The sequence below is a fragment of the Solanum tuberosum genome, unplaced genomic scaffold (assembly GCF_000226075.1).
Source record: "Solanum tuberosum cultivar DM 1-3 516 R44 unplaced genomic scaffold, SolTub_3.0 scf00266, whole genome shotgun sequence".
NCBI lineage: Eukaryota > Viridiplantae > Streptophyta > Magnoliopsida > Solanales > Solanaceae > Solanum > Solanum tuberosum.
This window is the reverse complement of record NW_006239201.1, coordinates 369,985-397,046: the sequence shown is the minus strand read 5'-3', so window position 1 is coordinate 397,046 and position 27,062 is coordinate 369,985. Positions and strand designations below refer to the sequence as shown.

Here is a 27,062-nt window from a genome sequence, read left to right as displayed (position 1 = left end):
TTCCATCTCTTTATCATTTTATTGTCTACTTGTTTACTGACACAATTACCTTTGTTGGCTTACAAGTGACAGTAGTGTTCTAGCTTTTATACAAAGAGAGAAGAGGCTATACAAATTGTCTGTCCTCAGTTCATTGATCATTTTGATCTCAACTATGGTAAAATCTTCACTGTCACGATATATGGCTAAGGGTGGAAAGATGCTTACTCACCCTTGTATCCATTTTCAAAAAGTTCATAGTCATTGCTACTTATAATAATGCAAGCAACAATTGCAAGGTTTCCCATATTTTGGACAATTTTGTTGATAATCGCATGTATTGCTTCCATCCATCCAACGTTAGCTTGTGTCCATAAGACGCCCTCCAATAATGTAACGATTGCTCATCGGGTGTATATTGCTGCAAAATTGAATGACATCAGAAGATTTATTATCGAAGGTACATATCAGTTAGTTTTGATTGTTAATTAAACTTTGTTGTATCAATCGTTTATATCTATTGTTAGGTAACAACGAAAAATTTCATTTTGTGTAACGACAGATTTGGTGTGATTGTGTCATGATATTAATATTTTAATTTCATTTTTTATTTACCTTTTATTTAATAATCATATTTATCCTTTACCCTACCTTTTGATAGTTGCTATACCCCACACCCTACTTCTCTTATATGTTTACCATTCAAATTGTTGACTTGTGACATGATGTAATGACCAAGAATAATATAATGTATCTAAATATTTTGTTCATTAAAATAATACAATACGATACAATACAACATAAATGCAATAATATGATACATTATGAAACTCAATATTCAGTTTTAGCATAGTATGTACTTGGTCGTTGCACTCAGTTTAGTTCATGTTTAGTATGTTCAGTATATATATTATGTTCATCTTATATCATTGCTCAACATGCTTTATTTCAGTTATGTATTGTTGTTCAGTTTTATCTTATCCTGCATGCTCAGTACCTTTCAAGTACTGACGCATACTCGGCGCTACATCTTCTTGTGATGTAGGTTCAGGTCCTCAACATTCAGATCACACATAGATCGGTTCCCGATCTCCAGTTTAACATTATCAGTGGTGAGTCCTCATTCTCCAAAGACGATAGACATGTTTCCTTTCATTTTCAGTCTTTTTAGTTTTAGTATTGGTAGATTTAAATGGGGGCATGTCCCAACATCTCTATTCAGTTAGAGGCTTTTATTCGGACATAGTTAGATTTAGTTTTAGTTTGGAGTTTGATCTTTCAATTGTTATTGAACTCTCAGTCTTTTATATATTCAGATTTAGAATGGGTTTTCCCCATCATTTCATTTTATATCATGTTTAAGATTCTGCTCAGTATTTCTATATTCAGTAAATCTTTAAGTATGCTAATGATATGCCAGTTCAGGGTTAGCTTGGGCTCATTCGTGATCCTAGGTCCTGTGTTACGTCAAAGGGGTAGCCTCGGGGCATGAAAAACTTGATATCAGAGCACTAGGTTCAAGAGTTTTAGGATGTCTGAAAAACCGCACTAAGTAGAGTCCCTTTCACGAGTGTTAAGAGCACCACACTTATGAGGGGGAGGCTACGAAGTGTCTTAAAAAAAACTTCACTTTTTTGTTATTCTATCGTGCGTGGGAATGATCATCTTTCTAACTCGATGTTATGCGTTATCAGATCATGCCTCCTCGTAGAGCTTACCCAAGGAATGCCAATGCGCGCAATGCTAATGCAGCTCCTCCAGTCCCAAATCATGAGGTTTCGAATATTGAATTTCGGAATGTCATTCAACTTTTGGCCCAGAGTGTAGCCAACCAGAACAATCAGCAGGTTCCAGTTCCTGCAAATGCTAGTGGTGGGTTAGTGACAGCTAGGGTCCGTGATTTTGTGAGGATGAATCCGCTTGAGTTTCTAGCGTCACAAGTTGGTGGGACCGCCAGGAACTTTATTGATGAGGTCAAGAAGATCTTTGAAGTGATGCAAGTATTTGAGAATGATAGGGTAGAGTTGGAGTCCTACCAGCTCAAGGATGTAGCTCACATTCAGTTCACTCAATGGAAGGAAAATAGGGGTGAGAATGTAGCTCCTGTAACTTGGGAGTGTTTTACTGAAGCTTTTCTGGACAGGTTCTTTCCAAGAGAGTTAAGAGAGGCTAAGGCTCATGAATTCATGAATTTGAGACAAAGGTTCTACTTCGGTCCAAGAGTATGGACTTAAGTTCACCCAGCTCTCCAGGTATGCTCCACATATGGTTGCCGATCCCAGGGCGCAGATGAGTAAGTTCTTATTTGGAGTATCTGACTTGGTGAAGACAGAGTGCAGAAATGCGTTGTTGTTAGAGGATATGACTATCTCTAGGCTCATGACTCATGCTCAGCAGATTGAGGGAGATAAGCTTAGAGAACTAGCTAAGGAAAACAAAAAGGCTAGGACATTCACTATGAGTACTTTCAGCAGAAATCGGGTGGTGGAAATCGCTCGCAGTTTCAGCAGAAATCTTCAGCCCCAACACCTTTATCAGCTAGTTCTCCATCCCCCAGGTTTAGACAGGATCAGAAAGTTAGGGCATCAGGCTCTAAGTCTCAAGGGAGTGTTTCAGTTTCCAGAACCTACCCAACTTGTCCAAAGTGTAATAAGAACCATCCAGGCGAGTGTCTTGCAGGAAAGGATGGATGTTTTGGATATGGTCAGACTAGTCACAGGTTGAGGGACTGCCCTTCTTCTAAACAGGGTCAATAAGGTAACACTAGTAGGGCTCAGTCTACAGCTTCAGCAATACCAGCAGGTCGCCCGACTCAACAGGGTACTACGTTTGGTACAGGTGGCGGTTAGCGCCAGAATATGTTATATGCTCTCTAGGCTCGCCAAGATCAGGAAGATTCTCCTGATGTGATTACTGGTACGTTGCGAGTCTTTCACGTAGATGTTTATGCTTTGTTAGATCCAGGGGCTACTCTTTCCTTTCTAACTTCTTATATAGCAATGAACTTCGATGTCAGTCCAAAAACTCTCTCAGAACCCTTCTCAGTCTCTACTATACAAAAATTGCCCCGTCATAATCTCCTAGAAAGTCACCTCAGCAGATCTTGTAGAATTAGAAATTGTAGTCTTTGATATCATTCTAGGCATAGATTGGTTACATTCCTATATGCCTCAGTCAATTGTAAAACTAGGATCATTCTTTTTCAGTTTCCAGACGAGCCAATCTTAGAATGGAAGGGTAGTAGCTCAGTGCCTATGGGTCGATTTATCTCTTATCTTAAGGCCAAAAAGATGATCTCGAAGGGGTATATCTATTATCTAGTTTGGGTTAAGGATTCAAGCTCCGAAACCCCAACTCTTGAGTCAGTTCCAGTAGTTAATGAGTTCCCAGAAGTGTTTCCAGAAGATCTTCTCGGAGTTCCTCCTGAAAGGGAAATTGACTTTGGAATTGATCTCTTTCAAGATACCCAGCCTATTTCTATTCCTCCTTACAGAATGGCTCCAGCTGAGCTTAAGGAATTGGAAGAGCAGTTGAAAGACCTTCTAGATAAGGGCTTCATCAGACCTAGTATATCCCTATGGGGTCCACCAGTGTTCGTGAAAAAGAAACATGGGTCTCTCAGGATGTGCATTGATTATAGATAGTTGAACAAAGTCACAATCAAGAATAAGTACCCTATCCCCAGGATTGATGACTTGTTCGACCAACTTTAGGGTTCTAGTCATTTCTCGAAGATAGACCTCAGATCCGGTTATCATCAGCTTATAGTCAGACATAGTGACATCCTGAAAATAGCTTACAGAACTCGGTATGGTCATTATAAATTTGTATTTATGTCATTTGGACTAACCAATGCTCCTGCAGCTTTCATAGATTTGATGAACAGGGTATTCAAATAATATTTGGACTTGTTCGTCATCATGTTTATTGATGATATCCTCATTTACTTTAGGAATAAGAAAGAACATGTGACTAATTTAAGGGTTGTTCTACAAACTCTCAAAGATCGCAAATTATTCGCTAAGTTTAGCAAATGCGAGTTTTGGTTGCAATCAGTTGCTTTCCTTGGGCATATAGAATTTAGCGAAGAGATCTCCTACAGATATCAGAAGTTTCTTGGGTTTGGCAGGTTATTATAGAAGGTTCGTGGAAGGATTTTCATCCATAGCTTCTCCATTGACTAAGTTGACTCAAAAGAAGGTTAAGTTTCGGTGGTCAGATGAGTGTGAAAACTAGGTTGACTATAACTACTGTTTTGACACTACTAGAGGGTTCAGACGGTTATGTGATCTATTGTGATGCATCCAGAGTCGACCTAGGTTGTGTGTTGATGCAACGAGGTAAGGTTATAACTTATGCCTCTAGACAACTTAAGGTGCATGAGAAGAACTATCTGACTCATGCTCGAGCTTGCAGCCATAGTATTTACCCTAAAGATCTGGAGACATTACTTGTATGATGTTCACGTAGATGTGTTCACAAACCATAAGAGCCTTCAATACGTATTCACCCAGAAAGAGTTGAATCTTTGCCAGAGGAGATGGCTTGAATTCCTCAAGGACTATGATATGAATGTGCTTTACCATCCTGGTAAGGCCAATGTAGTAGCTGATGCTCTTATCAGACTATCTATGGGTATGTAGCACATGTTGAGGAAGAAGGAAAGAACTAACAAAGGATGTTCACCGGCTTGCTCGCTTAGGAGTTTGCTTTATGAGCATATCAGATGGTGGTATAGAAGTCCAGAATGGGTCAGAATCTTAATTGGAAGCGGAGGTTAAGGAGAAACAAGACAGTATTGATCCTATATTGCTTCAACTGAATGGTGCAGTTCATCTGCAAAAAGTTGAGGTTTTCTCTAAGGGGGAGATGGTGTGCTTCGCTATCAGGGTTGTTTATGTGTCCCTAAGGTGGGAGAGTTGAGACAACAGATCCTTACATAATTCCATAACTCCAGGTATTCTATTCATCCAGGTGCCACTAAGATGTACCGTGATTTGCGAGAAGTCTTTTGGTGGAATGGCATGAAAAATGATATAACAGATTTTGTGGCTAAGTGCCCAAATTGTCAGCAAGTGAAGGTAGAACATTGGAAACCAGGAGGTATGACTCTAGGGATTAACATTCCTACATGGAAGTGGAAAGTGATAAACATGGACTTCATTACAGGTCTACCTCGTACTCACAGGCAGCATGACTCCATTTGGGTGATAGTAGACAAAGTTACTAAGTCCGCTCGCTTTTTGGCTGTCAAAACTACAGATTTAGCGGATGACTGCGCCAAGATTTATATTAATGAGATAGTCAGGTTGCATGGGGTTCCTTTGTCTATCATCTCAGATAGAGGTCCTCAGTTTACCTCTCATTTCTGGAAGTCATTTCAGAAAGGTCTTGGTACTCAGGTTAACCTCAGCACAACATTTCATCCATAGACAGATGTTCAGGAAGAGTGTACCATTTAGACCTTAGAGTACATATTGAGAGCTTGCGTGATCGATTTCAAGGGTAGTTAGGATGATCACCTTCCTCTGATAGAGTTCGCCTACAATAATAGCTACCATTCCAGCAATTAGATGGCCCCTTATGAGGCATTGTATGGACGTAGATCCAGATCTCCAGTTGGTTGGTTGAAGTAGGTGAATCAGCCTTGATAGGACCAGATTCGGTTCGTGATGCTATGGAAAAAGTTCAACTCATCATAGATAGACTTAAGACAACCCAGAGTCGCCAGAAGTCCTATGCAGATGTAAGGAGAAAGGACTTGGAGTTCCAAATTGATGATTGGGTTTCTTGAAGTGTTACCTATGAAGGGGTGATGAGATTTGGAAAGAAAGGGAAGCTCAATCCTAGATATGTAGGCCCTTACAAGATTTTGAAAAGAGTTGGTAAAGTGGCTTATGAGTTAGAGTTTCCAGTAGAACTAGTAGCGATGCATCTAGTCTTTCACATTCTGCTGTTGAAGAAGTGTGTGGGTGATCCAACATCTATAGTACCATTGGAAAGTGTGGCTGTGAAAGATAGTCTCACTTATGAGGATGTTCCAGTTGAGGTTCTTGATCGTCAGGTTCGAAGGTTGAGAAACGAAGAAGTCGCTTCAGTGAAGGTTTTGTAGAGCAGTCAACCCGTAGAGGGAGCTACTTGGGAAGCAGAAGCAACCATGAAGGTCAAGTATCCTCACCTCCATCCTTCTGATTCCATTCCAGCTTGAGGTCATAGTTCCTCTCCAGTCTTTCAGTTACTCATGCGTAAAATCAGTCTTAGTATCATGTTCCTTCTGTTATACTTGAATTTTCAGCATATTTTCATGTTCTTTGAACTAAGTTCAGTCAGATTTCAATTTTCGGTACTTAGTGGTAGGGTTTGCAGCTCTTTCCTTCCATATTCAGCTAGTTTAGTCTTCATTCGAGGACGAATGTTCCTAAGGGGGAGCCGGGGAGAATGTAACACCCCGTATTCTAGACAAACCAGAAATGCAGAATTCCAGAAGTTGCAGGTGCCACCTATGGACCGTAGGTTGACCCATGAACCGTAGGTGGGGTCCGTGGTTGGCCACCTACAGCCCTTCCCAAGAAAGTCTAGAAATTTCAGCCAAGGGTCAACCCACGCCAGGACCTATGAACCATAGGTGGGACCACGGTCCATGGATCGATACCCTCAGCACCCCTCCTCTGAAGTCGAACGACGGTTGACCAGGACAGACCGTCGGTCTATCCACGGTCCGTCAGTTGGCCCCAAAAACTTTTAAGGCAAGTGTCGTTTGGTCTTTTTCCTATGCGTTGGACACCTAAACTACGCCGTTTAACCCCTAAACTACATTGTTTTGGTCAGTTTTAGCCTAGTAACTTAATTAGACTTTACCCAAATCAATTCATTCACCAAAATTTAGCAAACATAGAGCGAAAGGGGAGAAAGCATCAACCAAACCCTCTCTAAGAACTCAACAAGGTTTCCTCAAGTTTCAGCTTCGAAATCGAAAGATTTCCCTATGAAATCCGTCACCAGGTATGTGGGATTTCACTAGTGGGTTCTTTTCACCCATTGGGTCCCTAGAATTCAGTCATATTCTTGATTCCCTTCATTATGTTTAGACTTAGGGTTTCTAGAATTTCATATTATTGTTGTGATTTAGCTGTTAGACTAATCCAAATAAGAATAATTCATTTTCGTAACAATGTTGCTTAATTCTTGCATGAAATTCAGAACCCTAGTTTTGTAGATTCGTTTAGATCATGAATTACACATCTAGGTCAGTTTATTCAGATTTACATGCATCCATTTACAAATGTTTCATTATCAGTACTTAATGTTGCATTTTCAATTAGCATGTCAGAATCTCGAGCTATCCATTTTGTTGCAGTTATGTTGTATTTTATACATTCTAGTTGGGAGTAGGCTTAATACCGAGTGGACTAGGGTCAGTCACCCTCATAGTCCCAGAACTACGTCCCCCATAGGTTAAGTCCCCTATGTGGGCATCATATTTAGTAATCACACCAGGCATGCCTTTATACCCTTGGCAAGGTATATTGGGTCCTCTCGATGGGGTGATACATCGGACTTCACGTTTAGCTCACATAGTTTTATATCGGTTATTAGTAGCTCCCATAGTCAAATTCTAGTGCATTGACCAGGTTACCAGTTATATCTCAGTATTCAGTTTCAGCATGTTATATACTTGGTCGTTGTACTCACTTTAGTTAATGTTTAGTATGTTCAGTATATTCATTATGTTAATCTTATATCATTGTTCAGCATGCTTTATTTCAGTTATGTATTGTTGTTCAGTTTTATCTTATCCTGCTTGCTCAGTACCTTTCAAGTACTGACGCATACTATGCGCTACATCTTCTTGTGATGTAGGTTCAGGTCCTCAGCACTCAGATCACGCATAGATCAGTTCCCGATCTCCAGTTCATCAGTATCAATGGTGAGTCCTCGTTCTTCGAGGACGATAGACATGTTTTCTTTCATTTCTAGTCTTTTAAGTTTCATTTTTGCTAGGTTTAGCTGGGGCATGTCCCAGCATCTCTAGTCAGTTAGAGACTTTTTTCCGAACATAGTTAGATTCAGTTTTAGTTTGGAGTTTGATCTTTCAGTTGTTATTGAACTCTCAGTCTTTTATATATTCAGACTTAGAATGGGTATTCCCATCATTTCATTTTATATCATGTTTAAGCTTCCGCTCAGTATTTCTATTTTCAGTAAATCTTTAAGTATGCTTATGATATGCCAGTTCAGGGTTAGCTTGGGGTCATTCGTGATCCTAGGTTCTGTATTACGTCAAAGGGGTAGCCTCGAGGCGTGACAAAGATAAGAAACTGCTAGCCACTAGCCTCCAAGCCCGAATAAATGAAATAACTCCAACCGTTGTGCTACTACAAGAGCCCTACCACACCACTGGGGAATACCATGTATGACTAAGGTAATAGTCTTAGAGAAGCAATCTAAGATCACGCGTTTAGGGGATAATCATTCCATGCCCATAATGATATCAAAGTATAGCATATCAAGCAAAATAAGTTCAACCCCGATGTCACGTCCTTGGATAGACACCAAACACCTGATCCACTACTAAAGACTCACCCACAGAGGTCAACACACGCAACGACGCCACTAAAGGCTCCGAACTCATACTCAAATGAGAAGCAAAATATATAGACACATAAGAAAAGGTAGAGCTCAGATCAAATAAAGTTGAGGTGGGCTAATGTCATAATAGAATCATACATGTGATCACATCGTCTAATGCCTTAGCCTCCGCCCTCGCTGGAGCTGCATACAAGGTAGCATATCCGTCTCTACCTTAGGTATTTGTCCTACACCTGACATGCCTTCTAAGGGACGACCTCAAATACCCTGATGACCACCACGATGGTCCTTACCCTAGCCTCTACCTCTAACTGGAGGTGCTACTGGTGGATTTGGTAGAGTTGTCTATAAATCTAGAGCAATCCATATATACAAGGGGAAATCTCTAAACCAATGACCAAAGTCTCTCACAGTCGTAACAACTCTATGTCGATTGACCCATAAAGTAATGTCTATCACAGAATACAACACCTTACTGGAACCATCTCAACTCTGACACAAGCCAACATCAACTTGACTATACCAGTCACCCTCAGAAGCCTGTAGTGAGGCCTGAACAGGCCAGCTGGACTGGCCTGCTTAATGCGCTATTGAGACCTATTATAGGAGTCTCTAGGGCTAAAATGGGACCCGATGTAACTACCCTAATGCCTAGTTCTATATATAGTTTTTGAGTCGTGAGACATAATATATAATTAATTATAATCTTGATATATTTTAATTTTTTTCTTGGACCAAACTAAGTGTTTTATATTGATAACTAATTAAGGTAAATTCACTTATTCATTAAATGTACTTATACTCTTATGCGAGATTTAAATATCATATATATTATTTATTATTTTGATATCTTATTGGATAAAATTTATTAAAAACCAATATATATATGGTTCATTGATTGTTAATGTGTATCTTTCGAATCACTTCGGAGATTTACCAAATAAAGTTGAATACTATTTAACACCAATGAAAACAATGACTTTTTCTCAGTAAAACATTTGAAGTGTTCCTTTATACACTCCAAAGAAAGAATGAAACGAATTAAGGGCATGACAAACAACAATAAAGCAGAGGAACGCATGGAATTTAATGATGATATGGTTGAAAAAATCATCTCGCACATGCCCTTAAAGTTTGCAATTCAGTGTAAAGTTTTAAACAAGAAATATGAAGGTAGGATTTCCGATCCTAATTTTTCCAAACTTTTGTTCCAAAATCAACAAAATTATTCTGCAGAACTCATCTATTCATCAATTTTTTTATCCACAAGTTTCTACAAAATTTCCTTAAACCCTAATGCAATCATTCAATGTTCAACGTATTTATCGTGTGATTTTAATCTTTTGGCCTCATGTAATGGGCTAATTTTGGTAGACTTTGAGGAAATTAGGGTTTATTGTATTTTCAATCCAACAACCAGAGAACACCAGTTAATACCTTACCCACCATACCTAGAGTCAACATATATGAATGTTTATACAGGCCTAGATGTTGATTACCCTAGTCCAGATACATATAAATTGGTAACCATTACAAATCTAGTAGAAAATTTCAATTGCTTCTACAAATTTCATGTACTTTCATCGGACAGATCTGATGTGTGGCGTGAAATCCAATTGAGAGCCAATACTTCCATCTCTTTATCATTTTACTGTCCACCTGTTTACTGGCACAATTATCTATATTGGCTTAGAAGTGACAGTAGCATTCTCGGTTTTGATACAAAGAGAGAATAGTCTATACTAATTGACCGTCCTCAATTTGTTGATCAATTTGATCTCAACTATGGTAAAACCTTAATTGGTCACGATATATGGCTAGGGGTGACACAAGGCTTACTCACCCTTGTATCCATTTTCAAAAAGTCCATAGTCATTAGTACTTGTAATAATTCAAACAACAATTGGAAGGTTTCCCATATCTTGGACAATTTTATTTTGGGCCCTCGGGACATTATTAAAGGCTTTCCAGTCTTGATAGATTGTAAAGATGTGTATTTTGTGGTAAAAACTACCTTTGCAGAAGATCATTTGTATGAGTATGATACTAAGACTAATGGGTACAAAAAAGTTAAAGTGTTGGACAAAGATGTTGATAATCGCATGTTTTGCTTCCACCAAACCTTAGCTTGTGTGCACAAAACGCCCTCCCACAATGTGACGATTGCTAATCAGGAGTATATTGCTGCAAAGTTAAATGACATCAGAAGATTTATTATCGAAGGTACGTACCGGTTAGTTTTGATTGTTAATTAAAGTTTATTGTATGAATTGTTAAATCTATTGTTAGGTAACAACAAAAAAAATTCATTTTTTGTCACGACCGATTTTGTGTGATTGTTTCATGATATGAATATTTTCATTTTATTTTTTTCATTTACCAATTATTTAATAATCATATGTATCCTTTACCTACCTTTTGATAGAGGCTCTAACATATATTCTACTTCTCTTATAGGTTTATCATTCAAATTGTTTGACATATGACATGATGTAATGAAGAATGATACAATGTATCTAAATATTGTTCATTAAAAAAGTACAGTATGATACACTACAACAGAAATACAATAATACGATACATTATGAAACAATACCTATCAACCATCGAGATTAGCTATATATTTTCTTTTAAATTTAATGTCTTTTATAAGTCTTATGTTATCAACCTTCTGCAACTTCAATTTAAATTAATGACTAGTATCACCTCCTCTTGTGTTCAAAGAAACATTGTTTTCCATATTAACAACTAAATGCTTTCAAAAATTGATAGTATTTGAAATATCCAGTAGCAATTTAGTTCATTTTTTCATTACAAACTTCAATTTATTACGTCTTGGCAGAAGTAAGAAAACTTGTATTTCCAAGAAAGCATGGGGTTCACATGAAACTCATGATGTTATTTCATCAACATGAATTTTTACAACGTTACATACACATGTCATAAATATATTTTTTAGGTTTAATTTTTATTTGAAACAAGTCTAAATCACTTATAATTCTTTTCAATTTCTGTATATAATTTTATCTAGGTATTTGCATCGAAGAAGAAAGTTCTTCCGAAGAAAGTTCATTGGAAGAAGAAGGAGGGGGAGAAGGAGAAAGAGAAGGAGAAGGACAAGGAGAGGAAGAAGAGTAGAATTTGTTTTCCAAGTTGAAAATTGTATTTGGAAATTGAAGTTATGTTTAAACATGAATGCAATTTGTAACTAGTTTGAACTTTTGTGAGTGATTTGGAGTGAATTTTATGAAACCAATTTTAAAATATTTTCAAATACCAAAAGAAATTGAAGTTTAACTTCAAATTGAATTCATGGAAAAATTGTCCTTGAGTATTTGTGAGTGTTTTTTAGATACTGTTATTTCTGGGAGACATGGTTGAGGTGAGCAAAAAATGTCTGTGACTCAAGTCAATGACAACTTTTTGAAAAAAGAAAGAAAACGACCTTTATATACCAGGTAAATTTGATCACTTTGTTTGCACTTTATGAAGGTCTATATCTAAATGGTTCAGACCTTAAGTCATTAAATACATTTATTTTTATTAATCTGAATAGGTATTAATAATTAAAACATTGAAATAATCTTAATATCATTAAGAGGTATTATTGTGTGGTTAATATTCACCACTAGTCTATGTACAAAAGTTGAGTCCAAAGCTCTAAAAAAGAACACCTCCCTTCAACTAACAAGAACTCTTTTTTTGACTAACTTTTATGTACTCTCTATTTTCTTGTACACAAAACAAAGGAGACCATCACTATTTATAGGTGAGGAAGTTTTCCTTGCAATGATTAGGAATATAGTGGTGTAATAATAGAGAAGATAAATGGCCTAGAGGTTATATGATAATGAAATAAAATGAAATTTCAATGGAGAAGTAATGGCCTTTGGAAGACCACATCCAGACAATAACCAAAGGCCCAGACAATAACCAAACGCAATTAAGCCTAAAGACCATTTACACCAAAATGAGTAATTAGGGACACATACCTCCAATGTTCTAATGCAGCAATGAATAGAGGAAAGTAAGACACCTCCAACGGACAGAAAATTATCAATATGGCAATGCAAATATGCATAATTTTATAATACTAAAATTCCCACATTAAAAATCCCCTACTCATTTAAATATTGGACAAGACAGTATATCAGCTGAAGGAAGACTGCTATGCATAATGAAGGTGTTCTCTGCATTGAACCTTTACTTACTAGAACAGTAACTTTTACTCCAAAGTCGTAGTTGTTTCAGTATTGAACTATGAATGCTTAAGGGAAATAAAATATCACTGCCTACACATAATAATCAAGGTGTTGAAATCAGCTTTAAAAGCCACCACGTTACTGCCTTGGGCTATCCCGGTATCATGAGTTCTTTTGAGAATAAGCCTAACTCTCATAGGAAGTGACCTACTTCCACACTCATATAGGTGAAATCTGTCTAGAGTGCTCTTGAAAGTTTAACATTCCACACATATGGGCTACAAATTTTCAGAAAGAGTTTTGTAAACTCAACCTTTGCAAATCACTACACGAAACAATGCACTCACATCATAGGGAGGGAGTAAAAAGTGCATATTTCAGAACAAGTCATCATATGATTCATTTTTTCCATTGAACCTGGTTATAAGATCTCTAGTCCCTAGGTTGGATTTCCTCATATACGTCTCAAGGATTTATAGATTTCAATCACATCCCTCTATGTGTGCTCCAAATCTTTTCTCTTGTTAAGGACTTAGTTAGAGGATCTACAGGATTATAACAAGACTTGACATAATCAACATTAATGATACCACTTGTCAAACATGATCTCACATTAATGTGTTTCCTTATTATAGGTCTGGATTTGCCATTGTAATAATAGTTTTGTACTGTATCAATTTCAGCAGTGCTATCACATTGAATTAAAATAAGAATTATGATACATAAATTTTATTTTGGTTTCAAAATTCAATGAGTCACTGAATTGGAAGAGTTTTATACATTATTTTGTCTTCTACTCTAATTGAATTTAACCTAATCAATTATAATTATAATGTCATAACTAAAAAATTAAAGTGTAGTTGTTGGACATCATATCCACCATTATGTAACTAAAATATTAGTATTCATAAATAATTAATTTTATTTTGATTTAGTGGAGGGGCAAAATGGTAATCCAACTTTGAAGGTTGGAGCTTCCCACTTTAAATGATATATGAATGAATGAATATGATATATGATGATTATATTATTGTTAATGACAATGTTATTAATATTATTAGCTCAAATTATTCAAATGAGAAAACATTTAAGGGAGTAACTGAAGGTGAAAATTAATGAGTGGCCTCATATTTGCCGAAATTCTGACAGAACAAAATAAAATCTCTTAGCATGCTCACAAAGTCATGTGAAAAATTGATCCAGTTTTCAAAACAAAATAACAAACCTGCTAAGAAGCAACTTCTCCACTACTCATGGAATGTCCAGCCAATGATGCATTTGAGATGCACACGCGACAAACTTTTCTCCTGCAAATCTGTAGCATTACTCTATGGGCAGTTATTCCTCTAGTCATGGTGAGGGTAGAAGCCATTTACAGACATTCCACCATCAACACAGATTATCTGACCGGTGATGTAGGAAGATGCAGGCAAACAAAGGAATCCCACAAGAGATGAAACCTCAGATGGTTCTCCCAGGCGCCCCAGTGGAGTGCGGTCATATACTTCTTGTAAATAATCTTTATTACTCAGTACCTGAACATGAAAAAGGATATTTGATGCAGCTACAAATAAGAATCTAAAACATGAAGGGTTAGATGCAGAAACTATTATTTTTTTATAAGAAAGTGGAAAATAAGACAATTAAGAGAATGTCTAGTTTAATACAAACGAGAAAGCAGGAAATTATAAGGAACTAAAAATGAAGAAGATGATTGAGAGAAACACTTACGTAGAGTGTGTTTAACACTATAGAAAAATAGATACATAAACATACAAGAAATAAACTGAAATAGATCATGGTGCTAACCATGGTAACTACCTCCTAAAATAATTGAAAAGAGAAATATAAGAAACTTAGAAATAGATACTGCAGTCCTAAAGTAACTAACTAATACTCCTTGCATTAGGAGCTGCAAATTCCATGTTTTTGCCTTAGTAACTCGAACTTGTTGATAGAGAGGGATTTCATAAGTACATCTGCTAGTTGATCTTCAAATTTGCAACAAACAAGAATCACTTCTCCGTTTTTCTGCACATCCCTCAAGAAAAATAGCTTGATGTGGAAGTGTTTAGTCTTCCCATCGAACACGGGATTATGCGAAATAGCTAGTGCATTAACTTTTTGTTCCATATGCAAATCAGAAAATATTTTTCTCAGCCACAAGGTTTGATTTGTTGATGTCGTTGTTGCAATGAATTCAACCTCTGCTGGCGATTGTGCCACAGTTTCCTGTTTTTTTGAACACCAAGAGAAAATCCCTGATCCCAGACTGAAACAATATCCTAATGTACTTTTCATGTCGTCAATGGATCCAGCCCAATCACTGTCTGAGAAACCATACAGCTAGAAATTCTCACACTTCTTGAATTTGACACCATATTTGATAGTACCTTTAATGCGTCCTATGATTCCTTTTGCTGCTCGCAAATGCATTTCAGTAGCACAATGCATTTAATCTAGATAAATGACTTGCAACAAATAGATTATCTGCCTTGTAGAAGTGAGATACATCAAGCATCCAATCAAGCTTCTAAAATTTCCTTCATCACTTTTATCAATTCCATCCTCTTTGCTTAACTTCTCCTTTAGATTCATTGGTGTGCTTGTTGCCTTGCAATTTCCCATATGGAATTTCTTAAGTATCTCCCCGGGATACTTCTTTTAGCAGATAAAAATTTCATCACAACATTGCTTGATTTCCATTCCCGGAAAGTATTTCATGAGTCCAAGGTCTGTCATCTCAAAGACTTGCACCATTTTCTTCTTAAACTCTTCAACCAGCCACACAATTTTTCCCGTCACCAAGAGATCATCAACATAAAACGGAAACAATGAGAAGATCAATTCCTTTATGCTTGACATAAAGAGTAACTTCAGATACACTTCCTACAAACCCTAAACTCAACAAGTGATCATCAATCCTGCTATACCACACTCTTGGAGCTTGTTTTAAGCTATAAAGTTTTTTTAACCAGACATACTTTTTCTTCTTTTCCTTGCTCAACGAAACCCTCGGGCTACTCTACATAAATTTCTTTCCGCACTACACCATTTAAAAAGCAGATTTCACATCTAGCCGGTACATTTTCGAGCCCTTTTGTGCTGCTATTGCTAGCAACAGTCTAATGGTATCCAATCCGGCTACTGGAGCTAGGGTTTCTGAGTAATCAACACCAAATAATTGGGCATATCCGTTGAAAACAAGCCTAGCCTTGTATTTATTGATAGAACCATCAAAACTAAGCTTGGTTCTAAACACCCAGTTTAGTCCAATGGCTTCCTATCTTTCGACCTGTCAACTAACTCCCAAGTATTGTTTTTCTTGATCATTAGCATCTCATGCTCCATAGCCTTTCTCCATTTTTTTTAATCTTGAAGCGCTTCCTCATGCCCTGTAGGCTTACAAATTGTCACATTACTTTGTTGGTAGGTTTCAGATAGAAGTTAGTGTAGTCAAAGGCGCGCTTTAAGCACGCTTAGGCCCTGAAGCGAGGCTCATAACGTGTTGAGCGCTTCACTTCACCTCGCTTCATGTGCGTTGTCATCCTCAAGGTTCTAAGGCAAACTTTTCCTTGATAAGTTAAGGCAAATTTGTGGACTATTACTTTGTAGGCCTTGGAGGATGAGCTATAAACCACAGAGATTTCACGAACTGACTTTTTATCAAGTTTGTCTCTTTTAACTTGCGACACATGAAAGAAAGAAACAAAACCAAATATTTTAATGAAGCTTTAGGGATGGTTTGAATCCATTCCAAGCCTTGAATGCAGTTTTACTCTGCAATGCTATAGTGGGAAGCCAGTTTTGGAGAAATACTGTTGTATTAGCTGCCTCAGCCCAAAAACTTTTTGACAACTCTTTGTCATGCAACATGCACCGCGTCATCTCCATTATATATCGGTTCCTTCTTTCACTAATTCCATTTTGTTGCGGAGTATATGGAGCAGTGAGCTCATGAGTAATACTTGCTTCCTCACAAAATTTGTTAAATTCTTCATAATTATACTCTTTTCCATTGTCAGACCGCAAGGGATTGAGTGCTGCAACCACTTTGATTTTCCATCATCTTCTTCAACATCCAGAAAATTCCGGCCACTTCTGATTTGTATTTCATGAAGAAAAAAAATCCAGCAGAATCTTGTATAAGTGTCAATGAATAGACTACCATTAAGGGACAGTGTTCTTTGAGGTCCTGCAACATCTGTGTTAACCAGTTGTGACCTTTGAGAAGTCCGCCATGTTGCTTCCTATTCTGCTTACCAAATTGACAAGCTTGACAACGTGGTAGGTGATCAACTAGAGTTGGTAATCCTCTTGTCATATCTTCCTTCTTCAGCAACAATAATGCTTGCCTTTCTGGAATAATCTAGTTGCTCATTTCCAGTAGTGTCAGTGATTTGGCAGTGATGACCTTCGAAAAAAATTCTGAATCCTTTTTCAATCAAATGTCCTACACTTAGCAAATTTTGATCAATTTCAAGAACATAAAGAACCTCTGAAATTTTCTTTATGCCAGTGCTTGTCTTGATAGTTATAGTTCCAATTCCAGTGCTTGTCTCCATTTCCTATCCGAACCTTGGAAACTTCAGTGGGCTTCAATTCCTTGAATAGACCACTGTCATTAGTCATGTGGTTAGTGCAACAAAAAGATGATCCTCTTCTTCTTAATCAACAACTTGAGCATTTGCATTCTGATGTAGGGCCTTATTTTTACAAATCACTGCTTCGTGTCCAAGCTGATTGCATTTAGCATCAGGTCTCCTCCAGCACTTTAATGGGGAATAAATTTTCTTTCGCGCTTCCTCCCTTACTTTTGTTGTTGGTTGATGTTTCTCCTTCACTCAATGCTTGATTCTTTTTCTTCTTCTGAATTTTGTTTACCTGGTGCTTACTGACAAGAGTCCCTTTTGTTGTAATATCAACTTGATCCACCTGTTTTGTTTGATTGATGTTTGGAATTTTCTTTTGAAATAATGAATATTTGATGCAGCTACAAATTTTGACATGATGATGCAAAGTAAATTGTTCTTGTCTATGCTACCAGCAAAGAGTCGTGTTCTTGACTTTGCTTGAGATTTTTACATCTGTTGTTACATCCGCTCTGACCCAACTTCGTCAAGTTCAAACTAACTGACTGGTAGTGAAGGAGTATAATAATCTAACCATAGCTCTTGCTTCGGGCAGAAAGGTTGCTTTGACTCCTTTCATACTATCTCATCTATACCGAGGCTGTAGAAGCTTAGTTTCCCGAGGATTTGGTCCTGCAGGTGGGCCCTTCTGGATCCTACAACTCTGGTTGCAGTCATACTTTCCGCAGTATAGACCTTTGCCTTACGATACACAGAACTGTACGACTTTAGGGATTGCCCTGGATCAAGGGAAGTTAAAACAGAACAGCTTCCGAGAATGTTTTTAGTCCTCCATATCTCCTAGTCAGTTCACTCTATATTCACCTGGATGGCTGAAATTGCCGGTGCATATTCCATCTAGTAAGCTAGCTCTAGATGATATCTGGTCCAGCTTCCTTATTCCTCGAGACCTCTAGTATGGTCTCGCAATAGGGAACTCAACCGTTAGAAAAGCTAGAGTGGAGTATTACTCTCCAAATCAGTTTGCATGGCATTTCGGCTTGACACAGACAGCTCCTCTACCTCCTCATCAGTTTGCCAACGCTTCACCACTCGAAATGATCGTTTTCAATTCAGAAAGTGGCATTAGAGAAGTGGATTCGAAGTTTGATCAACTGAAGAGAAATTTCTCAGTTGTCGAATTTCATCCTAATCCCAAATGTACGCCATCATTTGAGTCGTGGTGGTCTACTTACATAAGTAAAACACGAACTGAATCAGCTGAGCAGATCCTAGATAGGATTATCGGTGTGGAAGCAATCAAGAAAAGAAGGAATAAAGGTATTGTATACGAAACTTTTCCCTTCATGTAAAATACAGTCAAAGCTCGTAACATGACACTTACTCATCAATCAATATATTTTTGTTTCTTTTTTTGTAAACTCTATTTCGCGGCAAGGGCAAGAAAAAGATAAGAGGCCTTCGAAAAATGCAAAGAGGGAACTGATTCTTCTTGTAAGTTAAATCCTTGAAGTCAAATTGTTGGTTTAGACATGCAATTTTTGTCAGTTAATATTAATCTTCTCCCTTTCTTGTTTCAGAATATCGAACATTCTGCTGGTGTACCTGACTCAAGTCACTCATCTGTTAATCATCATGAGAATTCTTTCGCTGATGAAGTACGTACACATTCTTGTGAAATACATTGTTATAGAAAATATGTTTGTTTATTCGTTAGAAATGACCTTATGTTTTAAATCTTTAGCTAGGATGTTGCACCTTTATTGTCTGATGTCAAGTCACCTGCAACACAATACTCAGTAGAAGTACTTGACAAAGCTAAAGCTGAAGTTCAGAAGCTACTAATGATGCCTTTGCAATAAGTGCTTCTCCCGAAAAACTATTCATCCTTATAGGTTGCTCTTCCTATATATGCTGAATCACCTGATCTCTTGGTTGAGAAAGCACGTAATTTGGAGGAACTCAGAAGAAATCTTCCATCTCTACTCGTAAATTTTCAGGAGGCAATGATTTGATTTGGATAAGTTCTAGTTATGTTTCTAGGTTTAAACTGATTAAAACCTCATGATTTAGGGTCAAAACGACGTATCTTAGGGGTTAAACGCTATAGGAAAAGACCAAAAGACCCCCTGAATTAACTGCTGTCGGAGTGACTGACGGTTTGGACTGACGGGCCGTAGGTCAATCGACGGACCGTCGATTGGGTCCGTAAGTCGAGTCTGCCCGACAGGGCTTCACTAAAACGAGCATAACTTTTTACTCGGAGGTCGGAATTTAGCAAACTCGGTGGCGTTGGAAAGATAATTCAATTATCTATGTTGGTCGATGATATTATTAGAAAACAGGAGCTTCACACTGAACTCAAAGACCTTCTCTGAACTCCATCGAGAAGGTCTTTAAGTTCCGTGTGAAGCTCCTGTTAATAATATCATCGACCAACATTACCTTCCTGGCACTCTCTTTGTAATACTCGTCCTTCTGCTTCTTTGCCTCCTGAAAATTTGCAAGTAGAGATGGAAGATTTCTTCTGAGTTCCTCCAAATTACGTGCTTTCTCAACCGAGAGATCAGGTGATTCAGCATATATAGGAAGAGCAGCCTCTAAAGATGAATAGTTTTCCGGGAGAAACACTTGTTGCAAAGGCATCATTAGTAGCTTCTAAACTTCAGCTTTAGCTTTGTCAAGTACTTCTGCTGAGTATTGTGCTGCAGGTGACTTGACATTGGACAATAAAGGTGCAACATCCTAGCAAAAGATTTAAAACATAAGGTCGTTTTTAACAAATAAACAAACATATTTTCTATAACAATGTATTTCATAAGAATGTGTACTTACTTCATCAGCGACAGACTTCTGATGACGATTAACAGACGAGTGACTTGAGCCAGGTACACCAGCAGAATGTTCGATATTCTGAAACAAGAAAGGGAGAAGATTAATATTAACTGACAAAAATTGCATGTCTAAACCAACAATTTGACTTCAAGGATTTAACTTTCAGGAAGGACCAGTTCCCTCTTTGCATTTTTCGAAGGCCTCTTATCTTTTTCTTGCCCTTGCCGCGAAATAGAGTCTACAAAAAAAAGAAACAAAAGTATATTGATTGATGAGTAAGTGTCATGTTACAAGCTTTGACTGTATTATACATGAAGGGAAAAGTTTCGTATACAATACCTTTATTCCTTCTTTCTTGATTGCTTCCTCACCGATAATCCTATCTAGGATCTGCTCAGCTGATTAGGTCCGTGTTTTACTTATGTAAGTAGACCACCACGACTCAAATGATGGCGTACATTTGGGATTAGGATGAAATTCGACAACTGAGAAATTTCTCTTCAGTTGATCAAACTTCGAATCCACTTCTCTAATGCCACTTTCTGAATTGAAAACGATCCTTTCGAGTGGTGAAGCATTGGCAGACTAATAAGGAGGTAGAGAAGTTGTATGTGTCACGCCGAACTACCGTGCAAACTGATTTGGAGAGTAATACTCCACTCCAGCTTTTCCAACACTTGAGTTCCCTATTGTGAGACCATACTGGAGGTCTCGAGGAATAAGGAAGCTGGACCAGATATCGTCTAGAGCTAGCTTACCAGATGGAATATGCACCGGCAATTTCAGCCATCTAGGTGAATATAGAGTGAAATGACTAGGAGATATGGAGGAACATGAGTAAAAGAACTTACAACATTCTCGTAAGCTGTTCTGTTTTAACTTCCCTTGATCCAGGGCAATCCTTAAAGTCGTACAGTTCTGTGTATCGTAAGGCAAAGGTCTATACTGTGGAAAGTAAGACTACAGCTAGAGCTGTAGGATCCAGAAAGTCCCCCCCGCATGACCAAATCCTCGAGTAACTAAGCTTCTATAGCCTCGGTATAGATGAGATAGTATGAAAGGAGCCAAAGCAACCTTTCTGCCCGAAGCAAGAGCTATGGCTAGATTATTACACTCCTTCGCTACCAACCTCTCTAGCGAAAGCCTAGCTCACCTTCTTTTTGCCAATTTCCTGTGTGTGATACACTAACTCTGCCTCTGTTCTCTATCATATTCCTCTCGCCTCGACAACCATTGAGTGGCTCTCTCCATTTACATGCTGGCAGTTGCTCAGCTTCACTTTGTGGCTTTAGAGTTCAGCTTGAACAAATGAGTAAAGAGCTCACCTATCATTGCTCCTCTTCCTTCTTCTGTCTATACCATGACTTGACGATTGAGTTTGCAGTTCATAGTAACTATGATAGCAACAGCAGGGGAGAAGTGGCTCAGCACGAGACCATTACAGAATGACAGCAATCCAGACTAGACATCTCTCGTCTGGTCTGCACTCTGCTAGTCATGAGCATATTCTTTCCATGACTACCTCCTTTTTTTTTATACAAAGGAAGTAGGATACGGTGGGCACTGTGCTGCAATAGTCACATCGACTTTTCAGCCAAAATCAGTGAGTTTCCTTTTTCCTCCCAGAAATTCAAACAATCTAAAAGACATTTTCTTTTTATCTTCATTCAAACCACCATATTCATATGGTACCTAGCGTAATTCAATGATACCCGTGAGAATCCGGGGCTCTCCAGTTCAGCTAGGTCCATAGTTCCAGAATTTTAAATGCAGATTAAGATCGCTAAAAGGAAGTTTTACAATCACCGATCTAAACCAATTGTCCAATCCTTCTACATGTTCCCCTTATATAATCATATATCATATATGTATATATATATATATATATATATAAAAGAGAACCCTAGGCCCGCCTACGTGGCGCTACCACAAAGCAGAATTCTCTTTTAATTTATTTATTTCCAAAACTAGCCTTCCCCTTTCATGAAAAATTATGACTTTTATGAAAAGTTGCGACTTTAATGAAGAGTTGCGACTTTTATGAAGAGTTGAGACTTTTATGAAAAGTTGCGACTTTAATGAAGAGTTGCGACTTTTATGAAGAGTTGAGACTTTTATGAAAAGTTGCGACTTTAATGAAGAGTTGCGACTTTTATGAAGAGTTGAGACTTTTATGAATGAAATGTTGCAACTTTAATGAAGAGTTACGACTTTTATGAAAAGTTTTGACTTTTATGAAAAGTTGCGACTTTAATGAAAGGTTGTGACCTATCCGAAGGATTGCAACTTTTCCAAATAGTTGTAATCTTTCCGATAAGGCACAATAAACATTTGTTCACACTACCCTTTGTTGTCTATAAATAGAGGGATTTCTTTAAAACAACGAAAATTCTTAACCTCCTCTTCTTCTTCTTCTGCACAATTAAATATTCGTGTACTATGCTCCTGTTGATTGGCTCACTGACACCATTGCTTATGTTACAGATCCTGGTATGTATTTTTACAGTCATTAATTTATGCTTATGTTATTAAGGATATATGATAAGACGTTATAATTTTCATTTTCCTTTACATTATTAATGTTTGTTACTACGTAATCTTGTATATAAGATAATATAGTGTTTTCGTTTTAATGACTGATAGGTTCCAAGTGTTATTTTATAAATTCCGTAATATTAAATACCCGAGCGAAGCGCGGGTAATTTTATTAGTTCTTATATAATCCAGCACCTGTATTTCAGAACTTACTTGACCATTTCTCCACCCCCAAGAACCTACTCTCTTTGTTAAGATAAACTAATCTTCTTAAGAAAAAAAACGCCACTCTTTCGGTGCTCAGTTTTGTTTCCTCTTCTCCCCATTTGCAGCAGCGTCAGGGATTAGCATGAAAAAGCATAAGCATTGGATATAAAAGCATATAAATACTCTTGAATATGAACCTCAACAAAAAGGAAAATAACAAACATATAACACTCTAATGATGCTGGTATCTTAGACAAAATAGGATGCATGTACTAGAGACCAAAGACAACCTCAGAGAATACCTAAAATACGCAGTTCATCAAAGATAACCATGGATTACTGAAGAGAAGAAAGTATGGAATTACTTGCTCCACCATGGATGTTTTGATGTACCAAGGTGCAACAGCATTACTCCTGATGTTGTCTTTAGCCCACTCGCATGCCAAATTTTTTGTAAGTTGATTAATTGCTCCTGTGGACAACATTCAAGTGGAAAAAATGATGGCATTTCATCATCGTTACTCTCTATCAACCATAAAGTCTTGAAAAAAAAGGAAAGACCATACCTTTTGTTGCTCCTTGTAAAGACATAGATTTCAATGAGACAAAACCTGAGACAGAAGAAGTGAACACAACACTTCCAGCCCCGGATGCTTTCAAAAGGGGATAGGCCAGCTGACACAGATGGAAAACAGATTCAAAATTTGTTGCCATGAGGCTGGAAAACTCTTCAGCTGTAAAATCCACCATAGCTTTGCGAATATTAGTCCCCGCGTTGTTTATCTACTGATCAATAAAAGAAAGCCAACTAGTTCATCTATTAGTGCATGCAATCCAGCCAATAAAGCTAGATGTATCATACGTTCACAGATATTTTTTTTAACACTGAGGTGCCAGGTCCAACATTATGAATGATTAGTTAAGCAGACATCATGTATAACTTGAGGAGCAAAGAGATATATGATGCAATGTATTATCCAACAATGATCCCAATACCACTAAATCTCCTACTCATTTAGTTTTTTCTTATATGCAACTGGAGAAATGCCAGTTTGCCAAAAAATTTCAAGGTTCAACACTGAAAGATAATTCAGCTGTATCTCTTGCAGATTAACCCAATTATCAATCTAATGTTGGTATATGAGTTCTATATGCACCAACAACAGTCATACATAATCTGGTGCTAATCTGGGATAATTATCCAAAGAAATTCGAACCGCACACCATTGGGCCTCTAGGATTTCTTGGTTGTTAAAGAGTAGTTATATATAAGCTTTTCCAGAAACATCTTACGAGACAGAATCATTTTGTGGAAGATAAAAAAAACTTTCCATAAATCATCTATTTGTTCCAACTGGTTGAGGTCGATTATATGATATCCATTCTGCTCAAGTCAGTCATAATTTTAAAGGGAAAACTTTTCTACCTAAGAGAATAAACAATCAAAAAGAAAAGACACCTACAAGAATGTCGAGCTTCCCATTGAATGTAGACGAAACAACCTCCATTAACTTTTGGCGATCAACTTGAGAAGACACATCACACAAGGAACCAGACACTGTAAAGCCCTCATCTTTCCAGCTCCTCAAACATGTTCCAAGCTCATCTTCATTTCGGGCACACGTATGCACAGTGGCTCCCAGTCCACACAATTCCTCCACTATCGCATGCCTAATTATACAACAATTCACATTGTCAAATACAAATGCGTAGTTATACTCGGATTTTCAAGAAAACTAGATAAAAAAATACTGGACTTGTGGCTATATTGGTTATTTCTTCTGTCTCAAAACAAATGATGATTCAGAGTACAAGATCAAAGCATATAACTTTATCATGTGAAATGTACATGAAATCCTTGGTTGTCTTGAAATAAAATGTATATTCTAGAAACTACACAAAAACCACTCCACCTCAAAAAATTTACAATAAAATCGAACATCAGTTATATCCTCTATCTGAAAAGTGAATACTGCTTACAATATCATTCAAAACACTACTAAGTCATATCTTTTACAATAGAAGTCATAACTGGAAAAAAAATGAAAATAAAAGGATATTATAAGTCACATTAAAGTAATTAAATTACTAGGTAAGGGTAAGGACTATGTACACCTACCCTCTTCAAACCCATTTTCTGATATAACACTGGGTATGTTGTTGTTGTACATTAAAGTAATTAATGGTGTAACTACCCATAATAAATGAAATTATAAAGTTCAAAATAAAGCAAGCAACATTCTACAGTAATTATGTAAAAACTCAATTAATGTGTGAATGGATATAAGATTATATACAAGGATAATAACAACAATTATGCCTCAGTCCCAAACAAGTTGGAATTAGCTATATGAATCTCCATTTGTTCATTTAAGCCCCGTGGATATAAGTATATGCAACGACAATAACTACGCCTCAGTCTCAAACAAGTTGTTATCAGCTATATTGAATCCTCATTTCTTCATTTAAGCTCATATCCCAGGGATATCAAGATATACAATGATAATAACAACAACTACACCTCAACCTTAAGCAAATTGAAATCGGCTAAATGAATCCACAATTCTTCATTTATGTTCATATCCTATGAATATACAATGACAATAACAACAACTACACCTCAGTCCTAAAAAAATTGGAATCAGCCATGAGAATCCTCATTTCTTCATTTAAGCTCAAATCCCATGGATATAAAGATATACAACGACAATAAAAACTACGCCTCAATCTCAAACAAGTTGAAATTGACTATATGAACCCTCATATCTTCATTTAAGCTCAAATACCGTGGATATAAAGATAGTCCCAAACAATTTGGAATTAGCTATATTAAATCTCCATTTCTTATTTAAGCTTATTTACCATGAATATAAAGAAATACAACGACAATAATAACAACAACTACACCTCAGTCCCAAACAATTTTGAATCAGCTATATTAAATCTCCATTTCTTATTTAAGCTCATATACCATGAATATAAAGAAATACAACGACAATAATAACAACAACTACACCTCAGTCCCAAACAATTTTGAATCAGCTATATTAAATCTTCATTTAAGCTTATATCCCATGGATATAAAGAAACACAACAACAACAATAATTACAACAACTACACCTCAGTCCCAAACAATTTTGAATCGGCTATATGAATCATTATTTCTTCATTTAAGCTTATATCACATGGCTATAAAGATATATAGTATCCTTAAAAAAGCACAAGCAAATGAAAAGGGAGAACTGAAAACGGACCCAATGCCTCTAGTGCCACCAGTGACAAGGGCATTCATGCCATTAAGGGACCATCGATTGACTTTTCCGGCACATCGAATTGAGTTGTACTTGTTCATCCATGGCCTTATTGTTATACAATTTCTGGGTTTTGGAATCTGAAATTTAAACTTCACAGAAACAGTGTGTGAAAGCGAAGGAACCAATTCCCACATTTTTCTTTTTCGATATCCCTTTGTTTATCAGTTATGACGTAAATACATTGGAGAAAATGACAAAAATGGTCCTTTAGAGCCTGTTTGGAATGGCCAAGCATTTTCAATTAAAATATCTAATACAAAAATTACAATTAAATTTTTACCCTTCTAACTTAAATCTTGAATATATTCTTGGGATCTTTATATTCATCAATCATGTTCCAATATATAGAAAATAATTATTTAATTATATTGGTTTAAATAATTATCCAATATTGTATAAATTGCATTTTAAAATTATTTAATTATATAGTTTAATTTTATTTAAATAATAAGTAAAAAAATTACTTAGTTAGATGTCATTTTAGGAATAAAATATAATTAATGGTTCACGACTTATCAAATCGACGTAATATAGGAGAAAAGACTTGTATGACTAATACTATTAATGTCTGATTCTCTTTGGTTTAACACATTAGAACTTTATGCATGTTCGATAATTATCGACATTTACCAGGTTTAATGTACTTTGAGTTGTAGTTATCCCTAGAAAGTGTGCCTTAAGTTGCTGAAAAAAGTGCAACAAGCCTTCCTGGATGACTCTACGGTCCGTGGAACATTCCACTGGCCGTATTGCCATCCGTAGAACTTTGACTGTCTAACAGGGCTTCACTAAAATGGGCATAACTTTT

The 27,062-nt window shown here is 37.0% G+C and overlaps 1 protein-coding gene across 6 annotated transcripts; it reads right to left on the bottom strand.

Annotated features, from left to right (window-relative positions):
* On the bottom strand, positions 1-26,405 carry LOC102588942 (tropinone reductase homolog At2g29260, chloroplastic-like). 6 transcript variants are annotated; one of them, XR_368205.2, is made up of 6 exons: positions 26,195-26,405; positions 24,403-24,610; positions 23,506-23,722; positions 23,305-23,411; positions 13,996-14,305; positions 1-400 (listed from the first exon to the last, which is right to left on the bottom strand). XR_368205.2 is itself a non-coding variant. In XM_015314079.1 (6 exons), exons 1-6 carry the CDS (start codon positions 26,386-26,388, stop codon positions 14,117-14,119), a joined length of 885 nt encoding a protein of 294 aa, XP_015169565.1. In that variant the 5' UTR covers positions 26,389-26,405; the 3' UTR covers positions 13,799-14,116. The 6 variants fall into 6 exon arrangements, 3 of the variants coding, with proteins under 3 accessions (XP_015169565.1, XP_006358703.1, XP_015169566.1); XR_368206.2 differs by lacking the exon at positions 1-400 and adding an exon at positions 10,467-10,752; XR_368207.2 differs by lacking the exon at positions 1-400 and adding an exon at positions 13,799-13,912.
* Positions 26,406-27,062: the final 657 nt, after the last annotated feature.

What these genes read in the sequence shown, in the direction of transcription:
- LOC102588942 (XM_006358641.2), bottom strand. Translation starts at nt 26,388, where the DNA reads ATGTGGGAATTGGTTCCTTCGCTTTCACACACTGTTTCTGTGAAGTTT. An exon ending in GGTGGCACTAGAGGCATTGG is followed by an intron (nt 24,611 to 26,194) that starts GTCCGTTTTCAG and finishes TTGTATAATTAG; the next exon opens with GCATGCGATAGTGGAGGAAT. An exon ending in TTTACAAGGAGCAACAAAAG is followed by an intron (nt 23,412 to 23,505) that starts GTATGGTCTTTC and finishes TGTTGTCCACAG; the next exon opens with GAGCAATTAATCAACTTACA.